Source organism: Micromesistius poutassou (genome assembly GCF_964030765.1).
Source record: "Micromesistius poutassou genome assembly, chromosome: 6".
NCBI classification, from domain to species: domain Eukaryota; kingdom Metazoa; phylum Chordata; class Actinopteri; order Gadiformes; family Gadidae; genus Micromesistius; species Micromesistius poutassou.
The window spans coordinates 17104105-17122793 of NC_140276.1; the positions used below are offsets into that span (position 1 = coordinate 17104105).

The 18689-nt window shown below is 47.8% G+C and overlaps 3 protein-coding genes across 3 annotated transcripts in view; 2 read left to right on the forward strand and 1 right to left on the reverse strand.

The window, feature by feature from the left end:
- Positions 1-5630, forward strand: part of LOC311344977 (PDZ and LIM domain protein 3-like) — a 6854-nt gene extending 1224 nt beyond the window's left edge. The window contains exons 2-6 of the mRNA XM_084469335.1: positions 1-57; positions 1273-1339; positions 1737-1836; positions 1919-2030; positions 3741-5630. The exon at positions 1-57 is cut by the window's left edge and continues 95 nt beyond it. Of these exons, the coding sequence (XP_084325461.1) occupies positions 1-57; positions 1273-1339; positions 1737-1836; positions 1919-2030; positions 3741-3894 (490 nt within the window). The 3' untranslated portion in view covers positions 3895-5630. The remainder of the gene's footprint in view (positions 58-1272; positions 1340-1736; positions 1837-1918; positions 2031-3740) is intronic.
- A 474-nt stretch (positions 5631-6104) lies between these two features.
- Positions 6105-10464, reverse strand: cfap96 (cilia and flagella associated protein 96; the record flags this gene model as incomplete). Its single annotated transcript, XM_084469629.1, has 7 exons — positions 6105-6159; positions 6724-6890; positions 7032-7214; positions 8479-8554; positions 8677-8814; positions 8881-9100; positions 10365-10464. The coding sequence occupies 7 exons, from the start codon at positions 10462-10464 to the stop codon at positions 6105-6107; spliced, it is 939 nt and encodes a 312-aa protein (XP_084325755.1).
- A 628-nt stretch (positions 10465-11092) lies between these two features.
- p2rx3a (purinergic receptor P2X, ligand-gated ion channel, 3a) overlaps positions 11093-18689 on the forward strand; it is a gene marked incomplete at both ends in the record, with an annotated part of 10241 nt that continues 2644 nt past the window's right edge. Inside the window, one exon of the mRNA XM_084469630.1 lies at positions 11093-11131. Within this exon, the coding sequence (XP_084325756.1) occupies positions 11093-11131 (39 nt within the window). The remainder of the gene's footprint in view (positions 11132-18689) is intronic.

Here is an 18689-nt window from a genome sequence, read left to right on the forward strand (position 1 = left end):
TGAAGGCCAGAACGCCATCCTAAGCTCCACCCAGCAGCTCTGTTTCAAAATAGAAAGGTAAAGACATTCTGCTCCTCCCCCAGTGTGTACAGGGATCTGAACATAACACAGAACAGGGATCTGAACATAACACAGAACAGGGATCTGAACAAAACACAGAACAGGGATCTGATCATAACACAGAACAGGGATCTGAACATAACACAGAACAGGGATCTGATCATAACACAGAACAGGGATCTGAACATAACACAGAACAGGGATCTGATCATAACACAGAACAGGGATCTGATCATAACACAGAACAGATGGAGCGGTGCACTAAACCAGCCCTGGGAAGAGGAGCGCTGGTCTCTGTCCTCAGCCGTACGTCATGTGACAGAGCTCTGCTGTGGCTTTGGAACGAACTGCCGCCTTCAGTTAGAGACACTCCTCTCTTAGAGACACTCCTCTGTTAGAGACACTCCTCCGTTAGAGACACTCCTCTGTTAGAGACACTCCTCTGTTAGAGACACTCCTGTTAGAGACACTCCTCTGTTAGAGACACTCCTGTTAGAGACACTCTGTTAGAGACACTCCTGTTAGAGACACTCCTCTGTTAGAGACACTCCTGTTAGAGACACTCCTCTGTTAGAGACACTCCTGTTAGAGACACTCCTCTGTTAGAGACACTCCTGTTAGAGACACTCCTCTGTTAGAGACACTCCTGTTAGAGACACTCTGTTAGAGACACTCCTGTTAGAGACACTCCTCTGTTAGAGACACTCCTGTTAGAGACACTCCTCTGTTAGAGACACTCCTGTTAGAGACACTCCTCCGTTAGAGACACTCCTCTGTTAGAGACACTCCTCCGATAGAGACACTCCTCTGTTAGAGACACTCCTCTGTTAGAGACACTCCTCCGATAGAGACACTCCTCTGTTAGAGACACTCCTCTGTTAGAGACACTCCTCCGTCACCATTCTTAAATCCAGGCTCTAAACCTCTTCTGGCCTTTCCTCCTCTTTATGATATGCTGTTATTTTGATGTTTTTCATGTACTGTCCTTATTTTAAATCAACTCTAATGTTTGAATATACTGTAGGTTTATAAAGTGGTCTGTGTTCTTTTCTAGTGAAGACTGTTTTTAAATGGGCCTCATGAATACATTTGACTAACTTACTATAATGGATGATGTTTGTCTGCTAGTTGGTCTGGACTGATGATACATCATAATCCCTTATGTTGTGTAATAAGTGTGTAACAAGTGCTTGTGTTTGTGTGCTGCTCCAGACCGGAGACCAGGCTGTGGTCTCCTCAGATGGAGCCGTTCAGAGTCAACCTGCAGGCCGATCAAAAGGTACAAATATGATGAAAACATTATGAACTAGTGAAGAGTGACCCTGAGTGTTTTGTGGAGGAGGTTGTACTGATGAGGTCGTAGATCAACTCCCGTCTCTGCTCCTGCGTGACGGTTGGTGGGTGTGGGACCTCACCACATGTGCTGGATGCATTTGACCAACAACGCACCCCCGCCTCAAGCTCACAGTCATCTGACATCGGATGAAAGATCAATATAGAGATACATATTTAATATCATTATTATATTACAAGAAACTGATAAATGGATTATAAAGAATGTTGGCAACAATCTCTGGTCATTTCACATGTGCTCAGGTTAGTTCAGTCTGTCTGTCCTCTTCTCCTTTAACTTCAGTCTGTCTGTCTGTCTGTCTGTCTGTCTGTCTGTCCCCCAGGATCTCGGACACTTTGAGCACAAGTTCAACGTCCGGCCGCGACCGTTCGGAGCGCCTCCAGCGGTGGCGTCCGTAGTAACGATGGATGACAACAACAACAGTATGTGGCCATGGATTTAGAAATGGAACACTTCCTAATAATAATAATAATAAATGGTAGTATTATTACTATAACTACGCAGGTGTCAGCCGGCCCACCACCCGCCACGTCACCGCTCCGCTCAGCAAGCCTCAGCCTCCGGTTGCTAAGTTACAGAAGCTCCCTCTCTGTGACGTCTGTGGAAAAGGGATCATGTAAGAATGAACGTGATATGAATGTCCAGATCATAGATGAGCCGATGGTAAACCCTGACCAGTTGTACCAGTCCACCCAACATGTCGCCCATTACTTATTGAATTGGCTTCATTTCCTGTCCACTGGTGGATTGGCTAGGAGGGGAGGTGGGGGGCTAGGAGGGGAGGTGGGGGGCTCAGGGGGGCTAGGAGGGGAGGTGGGGGGCTAGGAGGGGAGGTGGGGGGCTCAGGGGGGCTAGGAGGGGAGGTGGGGGGGCTAGGAGGGGCTAGGAGGGGAGGTGGGGGGCTAGGCGGGGAGGTGGGGGGCTCAGGGGGGCTAGGAGGGGAGGTGGGGGGCTAGGAGGGGAGGTGGGGGGCTCAGGGGGGCTAGGAGGGGAGGTGGGGGGGCTAGGAGGGGCTAGGAGGGGAGGTGGGGGGCTAGGCGGGGAGGTGGGGGGCTCAGGGGGGCTAGGAGGGGAGGTGGGGGGCTAGGAGAGGAGGTGGGGGGCTAGGAGGGGAGGTGGGGCGGTGAAGACTCACACCCAGTGCTGCGTAGCACACAGGGGGAGCTCCAGAGGGTCACGTCAGGTCATTTTATGTTCCATCTCAGTCGGTCTCATGGGCTTTACAGGCCACATGTCAGGCTCTGCATACTGACACACACCAAGGAAGAACTCCCTGAATCAGGCAGGAGCACAGAAGGGATTCTCAGAGTTCAATTGATGCCCAACAATGGAGACATGTTCGGCATCAAAGATGTTGAAGCTTCAAAACAAAGATGAGAGTCTGAGTTTGTTATGTTTAAATGTTTGGACGCATGAAGTCCGAGTGGACTCATGATGGCTCCGCTGGCGACTCCAGTGGTCTGCAGAGCTCCTGAGGTGCTGTGGTGGGTGGTCCAGTGGTGGTTCTGCTGGTCAGGAAAGCTTACCATTTTGGCTGCGGAAGCAAAGTTGAAAGTTTGTAAAGAGTTTGGTCATGGATCATTTCAGCCTCAAGGAGGTTATGGGAAAACCGCTTAGTTAATGAACTCAAACCCTTGGAGATTGTGGTTCCCCGCAATTCAGCCACTCAGCATGTTGAGCTGTTTTAAAGCAGAGCCAGAGTCTTTATGACGCAGAGAGGGGTTAGTGAAGACGTCTACAGATGGACAGCAGACAGTCAAACCCTGAAGCTTCAGCCAACATGGACGCTAACGGCTGTGTCAATAGGAGCTGAAGCATCAAAGTATCAAACATGAACACATGGCTTCTTCTTTTAAAATACCATTATGTTCATATATATATATATATATATATATATATATATACATAAACATGTGATATATTCATATCATATCTATATCTGTGTATTTAGATATAGATAAATAAGTCTAAACATATATAGATATATCCATATGATATATTCTCATACATATAAACATACAAACACAACACAAGCTGATACGGGTTAGCCCTCAAAGTTCATCAGTCTGAGGCCCGTGGAGAAGACGTCCACCAGCACACAGAGCTGTACTGGTTTCCAGTGCAGCTCTGTACTGGTTTCCAGTACAGCTCTGTGGGGTCACGCTCCAAACACACACAGATCACGTTGGAACGGCTTAACTCACGAGTTAATGCTGAACCAAAGTGAAAATCAACTGAGAGCACACCTCACCAGACAGCGTTCTGCATGTTTAAGGCTGAGGTACATGAATGTTTTCACTCATTCATCGTGTTTGTGTCATCGCAGCGGTCCCGTGGTCCACGCTGGAGAGAAGTGGCGCCACCCCGCGTGCTTCCTGTGTGCGTTCTGCGGCACGGAGCTCAAGCACAAAGGCTACTACCTCATCGAGGGAGAGCTGTACTGCCAGGAACACGCCGTCGGGACGCCCGCTAGCAGCTAACCACAGGCTAACCCACAGGCTAACCCACAGGAGCACGCCGTCGGGACGCCCGCTAGCAGCTAACCACAGGCTAACCCACAGGCTAACCCACAGGAGCACGCTGCCGGGCACGCTCAGGACGACCGCTAACACAGAGGCTAATAGAGGACCGCTAGCCCTGCAGGCTAACCCACGGGCTAACACAGCATGCTAACCCTCAGGAGGACCGCTAGCCCCACAGGCTAACGGCGGACCGCTAACCCAGCAGGCTAACCCCCCCCCCACACAAACACCCACACACACAAACACCCACACACACACACACACACCCACAAACACACAAATTGCTACTACTAAATATCTCAGAAAATATAACTTTGTACTTTATTGCACTACAACTACACTGAAGTATGTCTTAACATATGTCTTATGTACAACATTTTGATCAATGTTTTGGACTTTGACATTAAAACAATAAACTGTGCTGTCAAACACAGACACATATTTGTAAGAAGGAAAATGAATGCAGCTCATTTGTCTAGAATTTCTTCTTCAATTCGGGTTGAGTGTTGGTCTGTAGAGGTGCATGCCACTGGATCAAATGACAGTAACAGTTACTAACAGTAATAACAGTTACACAATGGGTTTGACAGTACTTAATGAGTAGAACTGCCTCTCCGGCCCCTCAGTGATACAGGTAGCAGAAAGGTATGGGGGTAAATATAAGATACCGACATTATTCTCATTGATCGATACGAAGACTCAACATGTTTATGTCAGGGTTGGGAATCGAGCCAGGATTTCCAGATCCACAGTTCTACTCCAAACCCAGTGGGAAACAAGGAGGGTGTAGACTCAAGTGCAGAGACGGCTTAATTTAGTGTTATTTATTGTAACCAAGTCCTTGGGCAAAAACACAGAAGATCATAGAAGTCCAAAGTCAAAAATCTAACAAAGGCAAAATTCCAAAAAGGCAAAAAGAAAACTAAACTAAACAGACTCTCGGTCAAAATACAAAGAATTCAAAGCGTCGTACCAAAGGGGCAAATCCGAGTGGGTAATCCAGAGAACAGGCAGGGGGGTCAAAACACAGTGAATCAATAGTACTCTATAGCCGTTTCTCAATACCAAGTACGCGGACTACGTTCTCGCGGACTTGGAAGTACGTACTTGGCAAGTCCGGACTTTCAAGTACAGACTTCCGAGAACGCAAGTACGCACCTGCAATTGGCACAGCAGCGGACTCGATGATGCATTCTGGGATATTTAACGGTCCCAAGTCCACACGAGTCACCTCCGATGCATCCTCGGTAGAACGGCCTCATCGAGAACGCATCGAGAACACTTCCGGGTTTTACGACAGTACTCGCGTACTCGCGTACTTGGAATTGGAACAGTGCTTGGGCTACCACTGATGACGTTTATCGAGAACGCAAGTACACGAGAACACACGAGAATGCGAATTGAGAAACGGCTTATCTTTCAAGGCTAAGCTCGGGTCAGAGTTCGAAGTGGCACACCAAAGAACATTGTCAAAGGAAGGGCTTGAATACATGGCTTGATTGGTCATGTGACAGGGGAAACGTGACAGGAGTAATTGGGACTGCAGGGGAACAGGAAATACCTAAATAACATATGTGCGGCCACTAGGTGCCGCCAGAGTCCAAAATGCCAATATATGTCTCAGAACCATGACAGTTTATCACTCACCAACCAACTCTATTTTACAATAAAATCCAAATGTTTTTTCTACTTTACTTTGAGTGGTTTGCTTTATACTAAAAACATCAACAAGCAAAATGCAATAAAAATAAGATAATCTGCTCAACAAGATATTCCGATGTGTTCATTTCACGGTCTCTGGTCACACCGTGGTCAGGGCCGAGGACAAGAGTCTACCCCTGTTGCCCCAGCGTGGGTAAGGTCCATCAGACGTCATGATGGGGGGGTCATAATGGAGTGGGTAAGGTCCATCAGACGTCATGATGGGGGGGTCATAATGGGGGCGTCATAATGGGGGGGTCATAATGGAGGGGTCATAATGGGGGGGTCATAATGGAGGGGTCATAATGGAGGGGGTAAGGTCCATCAGACGTCATAATGGGGGGGTCATGATGGGGGGGTCATGATGGGGGGGTCATAATGGAGGGGTCATAATGGAGGGGTCATAATGGGGGGGTCATAATGGAGGGGTCATAATGGGGGGGTCATAATGGAGGGGGTAAGGTCCATCAGACGGTCATGATGGCGGGGATGGGGGAGGAGTAGTTGGAGGAGTTCACCGCCCTGAAACCAAATAAAGATCACAACAGATTAAAGTCACACCATCGGTGGAAAGGGAAGCAGACAGCGACGATAAGAACAGCTTCACCAACGTGTGCCCAGTGACCTTCACCAAGCCACCACCACTTTGAGAAGACGTTTGGTAACACACAACCTGTTCCATTATGTACTTCATACGTGTGTTTACATGACAGTGGTTAGCGTTTTAGATCAAACATTACCCCCAACCCTGAACCAAACACTTTATTTTATGTTGCTGATGCTAACCCCGAACCATAACCACACACTTATGTGTTACCACATATGAAGTACATGCTGTTCCATGTCGTTGAATTCACTCTGGAATTACTCTTTAACACGAACACTGTAATGCAAATTGTAACCAAGCATTTGCGCCTGAGTCTGACTGTACGTTTGGTAACTTTATCCATCATCTGATCTATTCGTCATTAGATCTATCCCTCCCCTATGGGCTGTGAAGTCCTTTGATGCTGGGATTAACGGTTGGAAGTAAATGGACTTCATTGACTATTTAGACCAAAGGAAGAGGAGGGAAGAGGTGCTGACCGCTGGACGTTCAGGGTGAGGATGCTCCTGACGGGGGAGCTCTTGGGGCCAGGGGCCGGCCAGAACGTCGGGGGCCCGGGGTGCGCTTGTTTGGGTCGGCGAGGCGCGTAGGGGTCAGCCGAATGGGACGGGTAGAGGTCAAAGGTCCCCGCCTTCATGCCCCCGATCTGACAGGTAGACTCTCTTTAGTACCTGGTATCATCATCATGCATTACCTGCTTCATTACCATTCATCCATTACCTGGTATCATGTGAGACGTGGGACAGACAGTCATGCATTACCTGCTTCATTACCATTCATCCATTACCTGCTTGGTGGGGGAGGAAGGTTTGAAGGGAACTGAGAATTGTTTTGTTGCAGGAAGTGGCTTTGGCGCTGGTGGGAGGGGCTTGTGGCTAAAGTATGGGTTGTCGTGGAAATAGTCTTTAGGGTGGAGGTGGAGTTTAAAGGGACCACTCTTGAACTTTGAACGGTTGGTTGCTGTCTCCCTCTGCAACATACAGAGAACACAATAAGAACAATACATCAGGATGACGCACAGCGCCTCCCTACAGCTCATCAGAAGGTCCCAGGTGCATGAGCTCACTGCAACGTTAAATACAGCATCACATGCCCGCCCTGCTCCTTAATGACCTGTATCTTCACTGTCTCTTTCCATAAAGGTACCTGCTACATGACGAAATAGTCAACTAAATTGTGAAGCCTAAATGCAACTTCAGATACACAACATTGTAAACTGATGACAGCTAAACTGAAACATTCAAGAGTCAAACAGAGTCAAAGGTCAATACACTGGACTGGAGTCAAAGGTCAATACACTGGACTGGAGTCAAAGGTCAATACACTGGACTGGAGTCAAAGGTCAATACACTGGACTGGAGTCAAAGGTCAATACACTGGACTGGAGTCAAAGGTCAATACACTGGACTGGAGTCAAAGGTCAATACACTGGACTGGAGTCAAAGGTCAATACACTGGACTGGAGTCAAAGGTCAATACACTGGACTGGAGTCAAAGGTCAATACACTGGACTGGACTGGAGTCAAAGGTCAATACACTGGACTGGACTGGAGTCAAAGGTCAATACACTGGACTGGACTGGAGTTAAAGGTCAAAAAAGTCAAAGGTGTTGCATTATATATGATATACCACCACCTCCACCGTCACCACCTCCACCGCCACCACCTCCACCGTCACCACCTCCACCGCCACCACCTCCACCGCCACTACCTCCATCGTCACCACCTCCACCGCCACCACCTCCACCTGGTACCTGGTACCTGGTACTTTTTTAGTCTCACCTCCGTCCGGGTTCCAAGAGAGCTGATCTGATATTTTAGTGTGACGTAAACATGCTGCTGGCCACTGATTGGCCAGAGTGACGCCACTGGACGAATAACAATGAGCGCGACGTCTCGACACCCGACACCCGACCCCGGCGTCTTTAAACACTCGCCTCAGCGCTCAGCCGACAGTAGTGATTGATGATTGAACAGGATCAGCGCGTAAGAACACGCCGTGGGACCGTGACAGCGCTGGAGACGCTGCTGTCTGTTTATGTGTCGCGGATGTGCTGCAGTTTGGTGCATGCGTGCTGTGACGACACGCCCACGTTGAAGAGGTACTTTAGAAGGAAGCACGACGTGCCTGGAACCAGACCAAAGTCGTGCCACGTCGTTGAGCTGGTACTGTCCTGTGGAAAAGCAGCATAACAGAGGACCAGGGCTGGTCCGGGTGGGATGAGCGCTCTGTACCTGCAGGAGGTCCTGGGCCCGGTCGTAGCGGTCGGAGGCGTACAGCTCCAGCCTGGACAGGGTCACGTTGGGATAGCTGGAGGGAGGGACAGGGTGAAGGTGTTAACTCAGAGGCCGGTCAACCCGCTGCTGAACAGGGGGAGGCCCGGAGGCCCGGAGGCCCGGAGGCCCGGAGGCCCGGAGGCCGTGGCGGCTGACCTGGAGCCGGCGCCCTTCTTGGGGGGGGAGGTGTAGATGTTGCGCCCGGGGGAGGGGAGGCTCTTCTTGGGGACGGTCTGGGCGCTCATGGCCTTCATGGGCCCCGCCAGAGTCCCGTAGTAGCTGCCTGAACCGCACCTGGGAGGGGAGGGGCAGGTCAGAACGGCCGGCGGGCTCCAGGGAGCGGTGTGGTGCTGTCCTCACGTTGCCTTGGGGCCGTCGCTAGGCAGGAACAGCTTGCCCACGCGCCGCCGCGCCAGCAGGAGGCGCTGCTGCCGCGCCCTCTTCAGCGGCTCGTTCAGCGCCTCCCTCTCGAAGATCCGCTGGAAGGACGTCTCGAAGAGGCCGCTCTGGAGCGAGCTGCTGAGCCGCGGCCCCCCGGTCTGCATCTGCCGGCCGCGGCCCGCCGCCTCGTTGAAGGGTCCTGGGGACGGGTCAGGTTAGGTTAGGTCAGGTCAGGTTAGGTTAGGTTAGGTTAGGTCAGGTTAGGTTAGGTTAGGTTAGGGTGAGGGTGAGGGTGAGGGTGAGGGTGAGGGTTAGGGTTAGGGTGAGGGTGAGGGGTTAGGGTGAGGGTGAGGGTGAGAGTTAGGGTGAGGGTTAGGGTGAGGGTTAGGTTAGGGTGAGGGTGAGGGTTAGGGTGAGGGTGAGGGTGAGGGTGAGGGTGAGGGTTAGGGTGAGGGTGAGGGTTAGGGGTTAGGGTGAGAGTTAGGGTGAGGGTTAGGGTGAGGGTGAGGGTGAGAGTTAGGGTGAGGGTGAGGGTGAGAGTTAGGGTGAGGGTTAGGGTGAGGGTTAGGTTAGGGTGAGGGTGAGGGTTAGGGTGAGGGTGAGGGTGAGGGTGAGGGTTAGGGTTAGGGTGAGGGTGAGGGTTAGGGTTAGGGTGAGGGTGAGGGTTAGGGTGAGGGTTAGGGTTATGGTGAGGGTGAGGGTGAGGGTGAGGGTTAGGGTGAGGGTGAGGGTTAGGGTGAGGGTTAGGGTGAGGGTTAGGGTTAGGGTTAGGGTGAGGGTGAGGGTTAGGGTGAGGGTGAGGGTTAGGTTAGGGTGAGGGTGAGGGTGAGGGTTAGGGTGAGGGTGAGGGTGAGGGTTAGGGTGAGAGTTAGGGTTAGGGTAGGGTTAGGGTGAGAGTTAGGGTGAGGGTGAGGGTTAGGGTGAGGGTGAGGGTTAGGGTTAGGGTGAGGGTTAGGGTGAGGGTGAGGGTTAGGGTGAGGGTTAGGGTGAGGGTGAGGGTGAGGGTTAGGGCAGTGGTCCCACCCTCATGTGGGACCCCTTCTCTGTGGATCACAGCCTCACTTTATTAGGCTTGACTTTGGATGTTTCAGGTTACAATGCAACGGTATTGACTGTAATGTTTATTGTTAAGATTAGGTGATCCATTATAAAGGGTTCTGTGTTCAGGTAGACCATCAGCTTTATACTCTGTTGTTAACTATGAACCAGAATTAGAATAAAACCAACAGCTGATTCTGCCAATACAGCCTACTCTTATTTTTCATTGAAGAATTTATCTTTTAATTGCTAGAACACTATAGGTGTCAACCTATATAATACATCATGTAGATAGTTCTTCATTTCAAATCATTTTCATCTATAGCAATTCAGAATGATGTAGTTTATGCTCTATATTTATTTAATATCTGTTTAACGTTAAGCATGGAAAGATTTTAAATTTCTCGGGAGAGTGATCCACTTACTGTATGTGGCCGGGACGTACTTATCTCCGATGGACACGTACCCCATCTCCTTAAACAGCCCCAGACGCTCCATGTCACTCTTACCCTCTCCGGCCGGCATCGTTAGGCTACACACACACACACACACACACACACACACACACACACACACACACACACACACATTGTTATTATTACTATTAAAAATGTTCCTTTACATTCAACCCAACATGCATGCAACCATGTATCTGAAAGCTGTTTAATATTCCTACTAAGAAACTATTCAATATCAACAACAATGGATAGTGAAGTAGATAAAGGATGGATTCTATTTCTTTAGAACACAATGCTTAGAAACACAGCAGAACATAGAGCTACCATATAGAAACACCAACACTAACCAGTCATAATGCTTAGAAACACAGCAGAACATAGAGCTAACATATAGAAACACCAACACTAACCAGTCATAATGCTTAGAAACACAGCAGAACATAGAGCTAACATATAGAAACACCAACACTAACCAGTCATAATGCTTAGAAACACAGCAGAACATAGAGCTACCATATAGAAACACCAACACTAACCATAGTTTACAGACAGCAGAGAAGGGCCTACCTGTAGTCAGTAACCCGATCACTTTAATGAAGTGATGAGGCACCACCAGGCACTGCATCTGTTTACTGAACGGTAACCTGGCAGAGAGTAACCTTGGATACCACATGACAGACCTGAGAACTGTAACCATGGTAACCTCGGAGCAGCTTGAAATAAGAGATGTGTCTGTAGGCCGGAAGTATTCAGACATTCAAAAGGTTTTGGATGAATTCTAACTTTAGAATTATGTTAACATAGAACTTGAATAATGTGTTTAGGAAGGCTGCTTATGCTGTATTGCAAACAAACAAACAAACAAACAAACCTATACACATTTAAACACAAACACATTAACACAAACACTTGGAGAAAAAAAAGTAAACATGAATATAGATATTAGAAACATAAAAGGTGGACATTAAATAGCCCACACAAAAAATATATGATATATATTGCATTATAGTCTGGCTTCACACACCCTGCTTCCGTTAAACTGAACAATGATTGTATAATGAATATTTATACGGTAGTGCTTTCTATTGATCATATTGTGAACTTGTGCTCAAAAACTTGTGCTCATATTGTGAACTTGTGCTCAAAGAGACTACTTTTATCTATTTTTTATCCTTTATTTGAATAAACTCTTTGGAAAAGAGCATAATCCATCCCCTATCAGGAGGCTCACAGCTACAACCCAGCCAGCGTTCTGTTGAGTGTGGAGCTGTGGGCAGTGGTTCTGTGGTTCTAATGGTTCTGTGGTTCTTATGGTTCTGTGGTTCTTATGGCTCTGTGGAGCTCTGTGTGGGCAGTGGTTCTGTGGTTCTGTGGTTCTGTGGAGCTCTGTGTGGGCAGTGGTTCTGTGGTTCTGTGGCTCTGTGGAGCTCTGTGGGCAGTGGTTCTGTGGTTCTGTGGTTCTTATGGCTCTGTGGAGCTCTGTGTGGGCAGTGGTTCTGTGGTTCTGTGGTTCTGTGGAGCTCTATGTGGGCAGTGGTTCTGTGGTTCTGCAGAACGTCCTTATGGGTCCTTTTTGACAACATAAAGCATCAGCCTATGCTGTGGTTTAGGTTGGAGTCTGATTCATGACATTTCTCTGTGTTACATAAATCACAGTTTGTTCGTATGCGGGTATAGCTATAGAATACATGTTTTGAATCAATTCATAAATAATGATATTAATATTCACCAGGCTATAAAAAACAATGTAATTGTAAAAAAGCATATACGTAGGTATTAATAGTTTTCAGAATTTTGAAAAAGCAAGGTTTGCAAGGTTATCATGTGTGTAACACATGATACTTACATGTTTGTAAGTTATTTGATCAAATGAAACATAAATGAATAACTTGTCTGCATTGCTGCCATCGCAATGGCTCAGTGCTTTATACCCTTCATCCATTCACAATGAAAGTTGTTTTTCAGCTAGCAGTATTAAAAACATCAAATGAATCTGAAAAGATATATCTGTACATCTGTTCTATAAAAACAAAGAGACAAGGCCGGTATGAACCTCTGAGACAAAACCATCTGGGAGACAAGGCTCAATCTGTCTCACACACACACACACACACACACACACACACACACACACACACACACACACACACACACACACACACACACACACACACACACACACACACACACACACACAACGCTGGTTCACTGTGAGGGCTGGTTCACTGGTTCTTTCAGCCCTCACAGTGACCTCACAGTCACCAGTCACCCCCCCCCAGAGAGGGGCCCCTAGTGAGACGGCCACCAGGAGCCTCCGGAGCGGGACCCCTGGTGGGACGGCCCCTAGGGGCCCCAGCTCTGGAGGCCCCTGGTGAGACGGCCATTAGGGGGCTCCAGAGAGGGGCCTCCGGAGTGGGGCCCCTGGTGGGACGACCCCAGGGCCCCCAGCTGCTGTGTGTAACTGCTGAGGGAGAGAGCAGTGCGTGTGTGTGGGGGCCACACACTGATGTCAGCCTCACGATGAGTTTGATCCTTCAGCCAATAGCTGGTTGTACTTATGCTGTCTCCTCCTTCTGGAGGACGTCCACAACGTGAACAAAGCAGAGCAGAGAACTAACAAAGGCATGGAGACATGTTAAATGAATTCATATGCAACCCATACTTAAATAATATCATGTGAGATAAATCACATCCACCGGTTGATAGTTTAGCCAATAGACTCATCGGAGCATTGGAAACCTTCTGTGTGTCAGTGTGTGTGTCAGTGTGTGTGTGTGTGTGTGTGTGTGTGTGTGTGTCAGTGTGTGTGTGTGTGTGTGTGTGTGTGTGTGTGTGTGTGTGTGTGTGTGTGTGTGTGTGTGTGTGTGTGTGTGTGTGTGTGTGTGTGTGTGTGTGTGTGTGTGTGTGTGTGTCAGTGTGTGTGTCTGTGTGTGTGTGTGTGTGTGTGTGTGTGTGTGTGTGTGTGTGTGTCAGTGTGTATGTCTGTGTGTGTGTGTGTGTGTGTGTGTGTGTGTGTGTGTGTGTGTGTGTGTGTGTGTGTCTGTCTGTCTATAGGACAGAAGGCGCTGTGTGTCTGTCTGTCTGTAGGACAGAGGGCCGTGTCTGTCTGTCTGTCTGTAGGACAGAGGGCGGTTTCTGTCTGTAGGACAGAGGGCGGTGTCTGTCTGTAGGACAGAGGGCGGTGTCTGTAGGACAGAGGGCGGTGTCTGTCTGTAGGACAGAGGGCGGTGTCTGTCTGTAGGACAGAGGGCGGTGTCTGTAGGACAGAGGGCGGTGTCTGTCTGTAGGACAGAGGGCGGTGTCTGTCTGTAGGACAGAGGGCGGTGTGTGTCTGTAGGACAGAGGGCCGTGTGTGTCTGTCTGTCTGTAGGACAGAGGGCGGTGTCTGTCTGTAGGACAGAGGGCGGTGTGTGTCTGTAGGACAGAGGGCCGTGTGTGTCTGTCTGTCTGTAGGACAGAGGGCGGTGTGTGTCTGTACTTCAGCCTCACTGGGTTCCTTCAGAGCAGGCCCTGCTCTGATCAGAGGGACCTGATGGCTGCAGCTGACACTAAGCTGTTTTTAATTCCATCCTTTCTTGATCGGGCAATTATCCCCAATAAGGACCACCGGAATCTAGTCAGAGGAAGGTCACTTTGTAATATCCTCATGAATTATGAACACCTGTCTAAGGAAAAGGGCACTTTGTAGATATTTTTCAAGCATACAATTATTAAATTATATTATTAATGAAAAAAATGATATTATTAATTACATATGCTTGTAATGAAAGTCGCCTTCTCCACCTGCTCCAAAGGAGATCTACTAAAAGTTGGTTTGATCTAAGATCAAACTCGATTATTTGTATTTGACCTTTTACCTAAAGTTTGACAATGTGCCAAAACAACTGACTGATAAAAAGACTGAAGCCTGTCCAAAAGCAAAGGAAAGAAGATTCAGAACAATTGAATTACCTCACCGTTCGTGCTGACAAAAAGGAAAACAGAATGTTTTAAAAAGCCTTTTGCAAATGTTTTTCATTCTTTCAAAGGAATATCCAAAAGATCTGACAAAGGGCACATTGAACCACAGACAGTTGTCACACTGGTAGTCAATTAGCAACCAGGGTGCACTTTAGTAATCAACTCCTTAAATCAATCACAGAACACCATCTGTAACTCATCAGATGAGCCACTAACATTGAAGACCCACGAAAAGAATGAAACCCTGCTGAACAAAGGTATCGTCCTACAGGTTCACAGTTCACAGACAGGTCACGTGCACAATGTTCTAGTGGAACAGTTATCCCATCATTATAGGTCAAACTTTAACCTTCACCATAATAGGCCTTTAAGGTTGTGGATGAAAGGGTAATGGGTAATGATGGTTCTTCATAGGAGAAAGATCCTGTCTGTGATGTCCTGCTCGTTGTGGCCCTCTATGCCCACATCACAAGTGGTGGCAGCTCGACTTTGACTTGAATACTGACCAGGATGGAGCTGCTGAGATGGTCCACTACACGAGACCTTTAGGACAGAGGGCACTGAGACGTTCACTGTGGGTCAGGTGAAGTACAACTGTACAAAGACAGGGGGTTAAAGGCCATGTTAATGGAGTGTATTGCTCCATCAGCTGATATGAAGGCTGTATCTCTCCTGCTGAGGCCTCTGGCTGACCTCAGCCTCCAGTGGTTGAAGGCCAGCTGCACATCTGCTTTCTGTTCATTTCACTGTGGAACTCAATTCTCAACCAATTAAATCATCATGCAGAGGTGGAGAACATGTTGACTATTTAACCAGATCTTCATTGGGCCACTATGTAAAAATGTGTTATTCAATGTGAATTTGGGAGTGTAAAAAGTATTTGTTAACAGAAGATATAGTAAACAAGTTTATTAGGAATGTCTTGAACCTTCTGGAAAACGTTAGTATTTCTTGTGGATGAAGCGTTAGAACAGGGCCGCATCCCGCTGTGAGCCCAGCTGCTTATCCTTTAATTGGCTCCGCCCGCCTGGGATTACATCCTCACACATGTTAATTGAATGTTTGTTTACCTTAAGGGGACAAAGTGAAAGGCAGTAAACCCTGGTTTAACCCGAACCCTAATCCTGAATAAGTGCTGCCTGCGGAAACAGGACAACGCAGAACAACAGAATGTGGAGGGAGTAGGACGCACATTTCCACAAATGCGTGATGGTTTGTGATTCTAACAGAAGGACATATTTACAAAACAATGATAATGATAAACATGATAATACAGATGATAATGATAAATACCCATTTTTTAAATGACAGGATAACAGCCTGGATTAGCAGCCATATTTATTATTTATTCATTTGGTTTCCATTTGAATGTGTGCGTCTCGGGTGTGCGTATGTTTTGTGAGTGCATGTGCACACAAGTGTGTGTGGTTCCAATTGACCCGACCGCAGCCTCCTTTAGAGGCAGCCTCGTCATGAGGCAGCCTCCTTTAGAGGCAGCCTCGTCATTAGGCTGCTGTTTGACATAGCGAGGGAAATTCCTCCCTATTAGACATAATTATCATTCTTCAATCTGTTTCTACTTTAATAAGGTCGAGGCAGCAATCAGTGTCCACACACACGCACACACACACACACACACACGCACGCACACGCACACGCACACACACACACTCAAGAGTCAATGTGGTCTTCATTTTCATTGACGTGTGGACGGCTGATGGGTTTGTGCCACACAGGGGAGTCTCACGATACCTTAAACATGAACCATAATCCCATGATTCCATTAGCAGAAGGCCAAAACGCAGCTGAAGACTACACGCAGCTGCTCCACAACAGCGTGTAGCGCATGGACTCTGATAGTCACAATGCCAGCTATTCACCACATGGGGGCGCCAGAGAGCCGCAGAGGAAACGGGGCACGATGCCCTGACAAAACGGCGCGTAACAGCGAGGAAGAGCTGTTTTGGGCACTTTGGATTTTCTATACCTTATGGCGCGGGCCAAAAGTGGGCGTGATCCGGACTGATTCGTATTAAGCCGTACTCGTCTCACAGTACGCCTCCGTTGAGGTTCTGAGAGCCTGAAAGGGTCCCGGCAAGTTCCAGCTACACACGCCGTCCGTTGATTGGTCGACAGAATCGTCCCTTCCGTGCGACAGTGGGATAATAACAAACAAACACAGTACCCGCGAGGTATTTATGGACAACGCCGAAAGCTTTGTTTATTGAAGAAAATGTTGTGGAAAAGTTTTCCGTCGTTCTTGGACGTCCTCCATTGTTGCTCTTTGTTCATTGTGTGCTTTCTTCTTTTCCTTGGATTCATTAGCAGGCTACACTGTGTCGGCTGCTATGAGGCCGCGGCTATCGCCGTCCGGCTTAAACCCCGCCCACCATAAGGGTACTGTCTTAAACCCCGCCCACCATAAGGGTACTGTCTTAAACCCCGCCCACCATAAGGGTACTGTCTTAAACCCCGCCCACCATAAGGGTACTGTCTTAAACCCCGCCCACCATAAGGATACTGTCTTCTTAAACCCCGCCCACCATAAGGGTACTGTCTTAAACCCCGCCCACCATAAGGGTACTGTCGGCTTAAACCCCGCCCACCATAAGGGTACTGTCTTCTTAAACCCCGCCCACCATAAGGGTACTGTCTTAAACCCCGCCCACCATAAGGGTACTGTCTTAAACCCCGCCCACCATAAGGGTACTGTCTTAAACCCCGCCCACCATAAGGGTACTGTCTTAAACCCCGCCCACCATAAGGGTACTGTTGGCTTAAACCCCGCCCACCATAAGGGTACTGTTTTCTTAAACCCCGCCCACCATAAGGGTACTGGTGGCGGTGGAAAGGCGAGCCGTAACCGAGCCAGGCCAAACCGCACCCTCACTACTGGGCTGAGGTGTGGAAATGCGCCATTAGTTTACTTTTTCTAAAGAAATATCAAACACAATTCATCACTTCAGGATTAGGAGTTTGAATATGAGGCTTGTGTTCGGCTCAAAGGTTTGTGGCTCACTTGTTCTTCACACTGATGGGTCCACTCCGTCCACAAGTCCACTGCTCCTCACCTCTCTGTTACTCTCTGTTACTCTCTGTTACTCTCCTGGAGCTTCCCTCACCTCTCTGTTACTCTCTGTTACTCTCTGTTACTCTCTGTTACTCTCCTGGAGCGTCCCTCACCTCTCCTCACCTCTCTGTTACTCTCTGTTACTCTCTGTTACTCTCCTGGAGCTTCCCTCACCTCTCTGTTACTCTCTGTTACTCTCTGTTACTCTCTGTTACTCTCCTGGAGCGTCCCTCACCTCTCCTCACCTCTCTGTTACTCTCTGTTACTCTCTGTTACTCTCTGCCTCTGGGCGGTGCGTGTGTGTGTGTGTGTGTGTGTGTGTGTGTGTGTGTGTGTGTGTGCACGGTGCGTGTGTGTGCGCGGTGTGTGTGTGTGTGCGGTGCGTGTGTGTGTGCGGTGTGTGTGTGTGTGTGTGCAGTGTGTGTGTGTGTGTGTGCGGTGTGTGTGTGTGCGGTGTGTGTGTGTGCAGTGTGTGTGTGTGTGTGTGTTTCCCTCCGCCCCGGAAATTTAGAATAAAAAGCCGTCCACAGATTTAGTGGAACCATATTATTATTATTTTGTTTTATTTTATTGATTATTAATTTTTTTTATTGATTATTTTTATTATTATGATTATGATTCTTCTTCTTATTTTTATTATTATTATTATGATTTTTTTTTTATTAAGATGATTTTTATGATTTTTATGATTATTATTATTATTATGATTATTATTATTATGATGATGATGATGATGATGATGATCTGGTGAACAGAGATGAACTCCTCAGGGATCAACATGCGTCTCATTCCTGAGTGACAGACGCCATCAGGACGCGGCTCACATCAAACACGTCAAATACCTCCTCTGGCGTGAACACAACAGCTGCTCCCAGGAGCCACACGCGGTTAACTCTAGGTTAACTCTAGTTAACTCTAGGTTAACGCTAGTTAACTTTAGTTTAACACTAGTTAACTCTAGTTTAACTCTAGTTAACTCTAGGTTAACACTCGTTAACTCTAGTTAACTCTAGGTTAACACTAGTTAACTTAGTTTAACACTAGTTAACTCTAGTTTAACTCTAGTTAACTCTAGGTTAACACTCGTTAACTCTAGTTAACTCTAGGTTAACACTAGTTAACTTTAGTTTAACACTAGTTAACTCTAGTTAACCCTAGGTTAACACTCGTTAACTCTAGTTTAACTCTAGTTAACTCTAGGTTAACACTAGTTAACTCTAGTTTAACACTAGTTAACTCTAGTTAACTCTAGGTTAACACTA